Source organism: Sphaeroforma arctica (genome assembly GCF_001186125.1).
Source record: "Sphaeroforma arctica JP610 unplaced genomic scaffold supercont1.1523, whole genome shotgun sequence".
NCBI classification, from domain to species: domain Eukaryota; class Ichthyosporea; order Ichthyophonida; genus Sphaeroforma; species Sphaeroforma arctica.
Genome location: NW_014039035.1, coordinates 1 through 9,000, shown reverse-complemented (window position 1 = coordinate 9,000; position 9,000 = coordinate 1). Strand labels below are relative to the sequence as shown.

Here is a 9,000-nt window from a genome sequence, read left to right as displayed (position 1 = left end):
TATACGCGTATAGCGGCCACACTGGCATATCCACACATGTGTATGTATAGGCAGTACACACACATGTGCACCTCTGCGCGTTGTCCTGTGCATAGCTGTAGGTGTAGGCAACAACCGAATGACAGCTGATGTGTCTCTGCCCATGCCCAGCGTAGTGTGGTGGGTCAAAATGGGCTGCTGCGCTTGCTCTGTCTATTCATACTCACGCGCAATACTCAATGTTGTCATACTATGAGGTCCTGCATAACTCTCGTCGTAACTGTGTGTACACGTATAGACCCTTGTGATTGCCAGTATGTACCAACAACACTGAGCCGTTGAGCATCCACCCTCAGTGCATGGACACACCTGGTTTTAGGCAGTGAGCGCGCAGATCAACCTTGGGTTATGTTGGTTATGTTGGGTTCAAGCCCTTGTTGTGTTTGAATCTGGGTGGGTCCTGCATAGACGCTAGACGAACTACGCATCACACTAATTAATTCCGACTAATTATTTCCGACTAATTAATTCCAACCAATTAATTCCGGCTGGGAGATATTCAGTATTAGTACAATTACCACGAGTATATTCAGACGTATATAGTTTACACCAGACAAGCTCTTAAACACACCTGTGCTTCTACACTCTGGACACACTCCAAAACCCTAAAACCCTAAACGCTAACCCCCAAACCCTAATCCCTAATTACCGCAGGCAGAGGGATCTCAGCTGAACCTGGTAGGCTCCGCTAAAGGCGGTGAACGCACCACACTGATTAACCCCGACTGGAACTTTGAGCAGATGGGCATCGGTGGTTTGGACTCTGAGTTTACGGATATCTTCCGCCGAGCCTTTGCTTCACGCGTGTTTCCGCCAGGTGTGTTGCACGGCATGTTTATGCTTACCGGTTTATACCGGTTTATACTGGCTTGCAATGGTTAGTACTACTTATACCACTTCACTTATACCGGTTAATACCGGTTTATACCGGTTTACACTGCTTTATACTACTTGTACTACTTTTACACTGCTTTATACTACTTATACCACTTCATGTCGGTTTATGCTGGCTTACACTGGTTAATACTACTTATGCCACTTTATTTATACTGGTTTACACTGCTTTTACTACTTATAACGGTTTATACCGGTTTATACCGGGTTACACTGCTTTTACTACTTATACCGGTTTATACCGGTTTATACTGGCTTAACACTGGTAAATACTACTTATACCACTTCATACCGGTTTATACTGACTTGCCATGCTTTATACTAGTTATACCACTCCATACCGGTTTATACTGATTTGCCATGCTTTATACTACTCATACCGGTTTATACCAGTTTTATAGACTGATCTCAACGTGCATGAGACGTCCGTTGTGCTTGTTTGCGCGAATGTTTTGTGGGTGGACGTTTTAGGGTTTTTAGGGTTTATGGTTTAGGGGTTTAGGGTATTCTACCCGCGTATAGATGTGTCACGTGGTCGTATATATTACAAATATATACACATGTACTGGGGATTTGTGGGCAGACGTTTTAGGAACTGTAGGGTTTAGGGGTTTAGAGTATGATATGTGTACGTGGTCATACATCGTAACAATATATACACAATGTACTGGAATACTCAGAAGCTACTCTCGGGAGAGGTGGTATAGTTGTATGCGCACACATATCAGCACACATTGATATGTGAACGTATGTGCGCATGGATATTATTCATATATTATTTATACAATATTCATATATTATTCGTATTTTATTTATATAATATTAATATATTATTCCTACATTATTCATATATTATTTATATAATATTTATATATTGTTCCTATATTATTCAAATATTTTTTATATATTATTCGTATATTATTCATAAATTATTTGTATAGTATACATATATTATTCATATATTATTTATATCATATTTATATTTAATTCCTATATTATTCATACATTATTATTTATATAATATTTATATATTGCTCCGATATTGTTTATATAATATTCATATAATATTTATATATTATTCCTATATTATTCATTTATTATTTTTATATTATTTATATAATATTTATATATTATTCCTGTATTATTCATATACCGCACATGCTAGTGTTACGACGTTCGTTCTATTGGCTTTGTTCTGTGTGTTATTGAATGAATGTCAGATGCGTTCAATCGGTAGGCTATCCCATGGTCGGCGGATATGATCTCGTTGTTGCCTAGCAACAACCGGTCGGCGGATATGGTCTAGTTGCCTAGCAACAGCCGGAGCACCCTCCCCCCTGCGCGCTGTTTATCTGATTGTGGCTTACACACTCTCGTCACGACGCACGCCAAGATACAGTTCTCTAAGCTAACATCGCATTCAATCAAAACGCGTTAACGTTTAATGCCGGATCGCGTGAAGAAGCTGTGTGTTTTCTACGCTAACATCACACTCAACCAAAACGCGTAAACTTTTAATGCCAGATCTCGTGAAGAAGCTGGGTATCATGCACGTGAAAGGCATTCTGCTCTACGGACCTCCGGGCACAGGAAAGACGCTTATGGCCCGACAGATCGGAAAGATGTTAAACGCCGTCGAACCTAAGATTGTCAATGGTACGTACGTATGTGGCACTAGTGACTGACGTTCTATCTGTGTGGGTACTTATGGCAGTCGTACGAGTGGTCGCTGTACTAGTATAAGTGGTGGTTTAATGTAGAATGGTTGCTGGCGATGTCTGTGTGATGTCAAACGTTAGCGTTTACGTTTTGCAACCTCGTAAAGATTGTGTCTTAGATGAGCTGAGCGTGGTGGTATGCATGCATGAGGGGTTGCGCAATTCACTTGCGTCAGTGGATAGTGTGAAATCACAAACGTGTATAATATACACATGCACAGGCTATATACGACATAAATAAACACGTTATTCATTTATATGACAAAAATATACACATGTTACATGTATACGACATAAATATTCACATGTTACATGTATACGACATAAATATACACATGTTACATGTATACGGCATAAATATACACATGTTACATGTATACGAAATAAATATACACATGTTACATGTATACGACATAAATATACACATGTTACATGCTTACGACATAAATATACACATGTTACATGTATACGACATAAATATACACGTGCTACATGTATACGACATAAATGTACACATGCTATATAAGCCAAATTTAATACACATGCTATATGCTACATGTATACACAAACATTAACACTGTTCAATGTGTCAGGTTTTAGGCGGTTGTATACAACTAAAGTTTTTTTGTCTCGGTGTTTGAACTTCTGACAGGTCCCGAGATTTTGGACAAATACGTGGGACAGTCCGAGCAGAACATACGAAATTTGTTTATGGATGCCGAGGCTGAACAGGTACACAAAGTGCTGGACTGACGGATATACACTTGCACGCACACACACACACATATGTGTATATGTATGTACGTATATATGTATGTATATATATTGTATATATATATATATTATATATATATATATATATATATATATATATATATATATATATATATATATATATATATATATATATATATATATATATATATATATATATTACGCAATTGATGATTTCTATCTAAACTTGGCTTATTCCACAAATCCGCCTCGATTCGCGATTAGATGATCGCACAGCCATATGCTCGCCCACTATATTGCCCTGCGTAATAATAATTACCAGCGCACTACCACTGGCCGTAGTTATTCATACCTTTGCGACAGCGTATATATTGCATCACATGATCTATGGGGAGCTGATTGCCGATACTCATGGGATATAAAACTCTTATTCCGTCACACAATTAGGTTCTTATTTTGCCGTATGCTTATTCCGTCACACACCTGTAGGCGGCCAAGGGTGACTTCTCGCAGCTACACATCATCATCTTCGATGAGTTCGATGCGATTTGCAAACAGCGTGGCAACAGCGCCAGCTCAAGCGGCGTAGGCGACACTGTCGTCAATCAGCTGCTCTCGAAGATCGACGGAGTGGATCAGGTGTGTATGCACATGTGTGTACGAATGTAAACTCTTTCTCTCTCTTTCTCTCTCTCTCAGTGTGCGTGGGCGTGTGTGTGTACGTACGTGCGTTTACATATATATATATGTGTGTACATATGTGTACATGTGTGTGTGTGTGTTTGCGTGTGTGGGAGACACAGTCGTTAATCAGCTGCTCTCGAAGATCGACGGAGTGGATCAGGTGTGTATGCACATGTGTGTCCATCCACGGCTCAACAACATCATGCTGACAGGCATGACCCATTTATACCCACCCATTCAATACCCTCTCCGAAGATGTATTTGTTATATACTTCTGTTTCTGTAGTCAACCACCCTCGTCTCATCACTCTCATTTTGGCCCCCATCCACAGCTCAACAACATCCTGTTGATCGGCATGACCAATCGTCGTGACCTCATCGACGAGGCTCTGCTTCGTCCGGGCCGTTTGGAGGTGCAGATGGAAATCAATCTGCCAGACGAACACGGGCGCTTCCAGATCTTGCAGATTCACACAGCCAATATGAAGGCCAATGACATGATGGACACTACGGTTGACTTAGCCGAGCTGGCGGCCATGTCTAAGAACTACAGCGGTGCTGAGATAGCCGGTGTGTTTGGGCGTGTGTGTATATCGCCTTGTACTATGTGGTTGGGTGCCCTGGGTAAAAAGAAAGGGACAGGGGGTGTAATATAGGGTATCTTTTCAGTTGTGTATATGATGCGGTGAGAACTTGGTGTTCATGCAGAGTCGGGTCTGTAGAGGAGGACAGGCTGTGCATGTCTCAGTTAAGTTGGATGTAAACATGTCTTCATAGCACATGCGACGGTGCCGTCTCACTAAAAATCTACTATCACGTATGGAATCTGATGTTTCTGACTGACTTTCGAAATGCTGTTGGGTTCTGACCTGAAACCCAGCTTTTACACGATGTAGTAGTTATTAAATAGCATCTAGTTTTAGCCAGAAGTAGTGCCTTTGTGCCATTATTAGCTTTTACGAAGTGTTTCGAACGCTTGGTCGCACGTTTTCCACCAGATTAGAGTACAAATATAACCAACTTACTTACCATAGCACTCGAAAGGTCGGGGTTGCGTCTTACTTTGTATATATTAGGTTCGCGATGCTTGCCCATTCACATATGTATGTATAGATACATCCACATATCCGGCTGTATGTATACACGATTACTCAAGTTGTTATATACACGAATGATCTTGTTGTTATATACACGAATACTCATGTTGTTGTATACACGAATATTCAAGTTGTTTTACACACTAATGCGTACGTTGTGCCTTCCTTTACACGGCAGGTCTGGTGAAGTCTGCGTCTTCGTTCGCATTCAACCGTCACATTGACCCCAACAACCTGGGCAAGATAGACGAGGCTGCCCTCAAAAATCTCAAGATCACTATGGACGATTTTGTGGGTGCGCTGGATGAGGTAAGCGTGTGCGTGATGCAGTCAGTGTCTGTGCTATAGTATGAGTTGGTAGTGTCTGTGCTATGGTATGAGTTGGTAGTGTGTGTGCTATAGTATGAGTTGGTAGTGTCTGTGCTATACTATGAGTTGGTAGTGTCTGTGCTATACTATGAGTTGGTAGTGTCTGTGTTATAGTATGAGTTGGTAGTGTCTGTGCTATAGTATGAGTTGGTAGTGTCTGTACTATACTATGAGTTGGTAGTGTCTGTGTTATAGTATGAGTTGGTAGTGTCTGTGCTATACTATGAGTTGGTAGTGTCTGTGCTATATTATGAGTTGGTAGTGTCTGTGCTATAGTATGAGTTGGTAGTGTCTGTGCTATAGTATGAGTTGGTAGTGTCTGTGCTACGGTATGAGTTGGTAGTGTCTGTGCTATGGTATGAGTTGGTAGTGTCTGTGCTATAGTATGAGTTGGCAGTGTCTGTGCTATAGTATAAGTTGGTAGTATCTGTGCTATAGTATGAGTTGGCAGTGTCTGTGCCATAGTATGAGTTGGTAGTGTCTGTGCTATAGTATTAGTTGGTAGTGTCTGTGCTATAGTATTAGTTGGTAGTGTCTGTTCTCGGCGTCCAGCAGCCCAGTATTAGTATATACCCTAATTTATATTTGCACTACACGGCCAACAAATCTTTAAAGAAATAGCCCAGTATTGGTGTACAAAACCTGGTTTATATTCAGGGCCAACACATATTTAAAGACACAGGCGTCCAGCAGCCCAGTATTGGTATAAATACCCTGGTTAATATTTGTTATATTTGCACTACAGAGCAAACACGCCGTTAAAGACACAGGCGTCCACCACCTGTGCGCATTGGTTCTCTACTTATACGCACTCCACTACTGGGACAGTCACCGCCACCTCTATTCATCTCAGTATCCCTCTATCCATCCTGCACATTCCTACCCCAGTTGTAGAGTTTTTAAAGTATAACCCTAAAACCCTCACCACATCAGCGTATGCACTTATCCCATTCCGCCATTCCACGGCACCTCTCTCACCCGTTTAACGTCTTGCAGGTTAAGCCGGCCTTCGGTGTGACGGAGGATGTGTTTGCCGAGTGCGTGCGCAATGGCGTTGTGGAGTGGTGTCCGCAGGTGCAACGCATTCTGGACGACGGCAAGTTGCTGGTAGATCAGGTCAAGAATAGCCCCCGCACACCTCTGGTGTCTGTCTTGTTGGAAGGTGAGCATAGTGTAGTGTTTATCTATAGGTAGCTCTAGAGGTAGCTCTGGTGTTTGTCTTGTTGGAAGGTGAGCATAGTGTAGTGTTTATTAATAGGTAGCTCTAGAGGTAGCTCTGATGTCTGTCTTGTTGGAAGGTGAGCATAAGGTAGTGTTTATTAATAGGTAGCTCTAGAGGTAGCTCTGGTGTCTGTCTTGTTGGAAAGTGAGCATAGTGTAGTGTTTAATAATAGGTAGCTCTAGAGGTAGCTATGATGTCTGTCTTGTTGGAAGGTGAGCATAGTGTAGTGTTATTAATAGGCAGCTCTAGAGGTAGCTGTGATGTCTGTCTTTTTGGATGGTGAGCATAGTGTAGTGTTTATTGATAGGTAGCTCTAGTGGTAGCTCTGGTGTCTGTCTTGTTGGATGTTGAGCGTAAGCGAGTGTTTATCTATAGTTAGCTCTAGAGGTAGCTCGGGTGTCTGTCTTGTTGGAAGGTGAGCATAGGCTGGTGTTTATCTAGAGGTAGCTCTAGTGATGCTCTGGTGTCTGTCTTGTGGGAAGGTGAGTAGTAGGATAGTTTGTAGGCTTGCAGCTACCTATTGTGCCTACCCCTTACGCCATGCCACCATATAGTCCACACGACCAGTGCTGGTTTTGTTTTGTTGCACTGTTCACATGTGTTGCTCATCCGGCGCGTGTCATGTGAGCCGTACGTATACCCTATTTGTGCGTGTTGTTTCATCTGCACATATAACTTATACTGCTCTCCTTGTTATTTTAATCATTATTATTATTATAATTATTATTATTATTATTGTTGTGGTTGTTGTTGTTGTTGTGGTTGTTGTTGTTATTATTATTGTTGTTGTTGTTGTTGTTGTTGTTGTTGTTGTTGTTGTTATTATTATTGTTGTTGTGGTTGTTGTTGGTGTTGGTGTTGGTGTTGGTGTTGTTGTTGTTGTTGTTGTTGTTATTATTATTATTGTTGTTGTTGTGGTTGTTGTTGGTATGGTTGTTGTTGTGGTTGTTGTTGTTGTTGTTATCATTATTGTTGTTGTTATGGTTGTTGTTGTTGTTGTTGTTGTGTGTGTATAGGGCCCCCGGGCGTGGGGAAGACGGCGCTTGCGGCGACAATGGCGATCAGTTCCGACTATCCGTTTGTGAAGCTCATAGCACCCGAGTTGTATGTGGGCATGAGTGAGTCAGCAAAGTGCAACGCCATCACGAAGGTATGTGGTGTGGCTAGTAGTACGTGCATCTATAATTTTTCGTTCTTGTGTATCTATGAATAGATGATATTCTTGTGTATCTATAGCTAGATGTTATTGTTGTGTATCTATAGATAGATGTTATTGTTGTGTACCTATAGATAGATGTTGTTCTAGTGTATCTATAAATAGATGTTATTCTTGCGTATTTATAAATAGATGTTATTCTTGTGTATCTATAAATAGATTTTCATTCTTGCCATGCGGATGTATATACGAAACCTGTATACCTACCTGAGTTCCGCCATTACGGTCGCCTATACATACATCTGGGGCAGTTGCTTGTGTCCATGTACCGAGCATAGCACTAGGTCTGTCGATTGACCGGTGACAAGCATGCAGCACCACTCGCACACGTGGCAGTGTATGTGTATCTGCTTACCGCACCTCCTTTTTATTTTTGGGACTTGTATTGACCTATAAATAGCTTAGCCTTCGTACCGACTGTAAGCCAGAGACACCACGATGCGTGGTTTTCCCATTGTGTGTGGTACAAACACGCACATATGCACGCATGCACACCGTATCGATAGGCACACAACCGCACACACAAGATATACACGTATATGCGCTTGTATACGCATACTTCAGCATCCAAACGACACACACACACACACATACACATAGAGAGAGACACACACACAGACACACACACACACACACACACGTACACTTCAGGATACGTACGGATCCGTTCTTCATCACCCACTGCACACAGGTCTTCGACGATGCGTACAAGTCCCCGATCGCCTGTATAGTCATTGATAACATTGAGCGGCTGTTGGGTATGTTGGGTTATATGTGCATCCACTGGTGGTACTGTGGGCCATTACACCCACAACTCTGTCTGAGTGATATGTAACTTAACTTCTGCAGCCAGCAGAGAGGTGTCCAGTACTTCCCTGTTCAATGGCCGTTGGATGGTGATGATTTTGTGGTGGTCATTCGCTCACTGTGGCACTAGGCCACTTCGAAGATGAATCTGATACGTGCTTGTTGGTATTATCTATTTATCAATCATTGTAGAAATTCCAACCTTACTATATATGTATA

At 41.7% G+C, this 9,000-nt stretch overlaps 1 protein-coding gene across 1 annotated transcript; it reads left to right on the top strand.

Annotated features, from left to right (window-relative positions):
• Window positions 1-691: 691 nt before the first annotated feature.
• SARC_11091 (hypothetical protein) lies at window positions 692-8,809 on the top strand (the record flags this gene model as incomplete). Its single annotated transcript, XM_014294833.1, has 9 exons — window positions 692-856; window positions 2,458-2,589; window positions 3,304-3,383; window positions 3,876-4,025; window positions 4,403-4,640; window positions 5,346-5,476; window positions 6,533-6,698; window positions 7,775-7,908; window positions 8,666-8,809. Coding segments are annotated over 9 exons (1,340 nt in total), but the record flags the coding sequence as incomplete, so codon positions are not given.
• Between the last annotated feature and the right edge of the window lie 191 nt (window positions 8,810-9,000).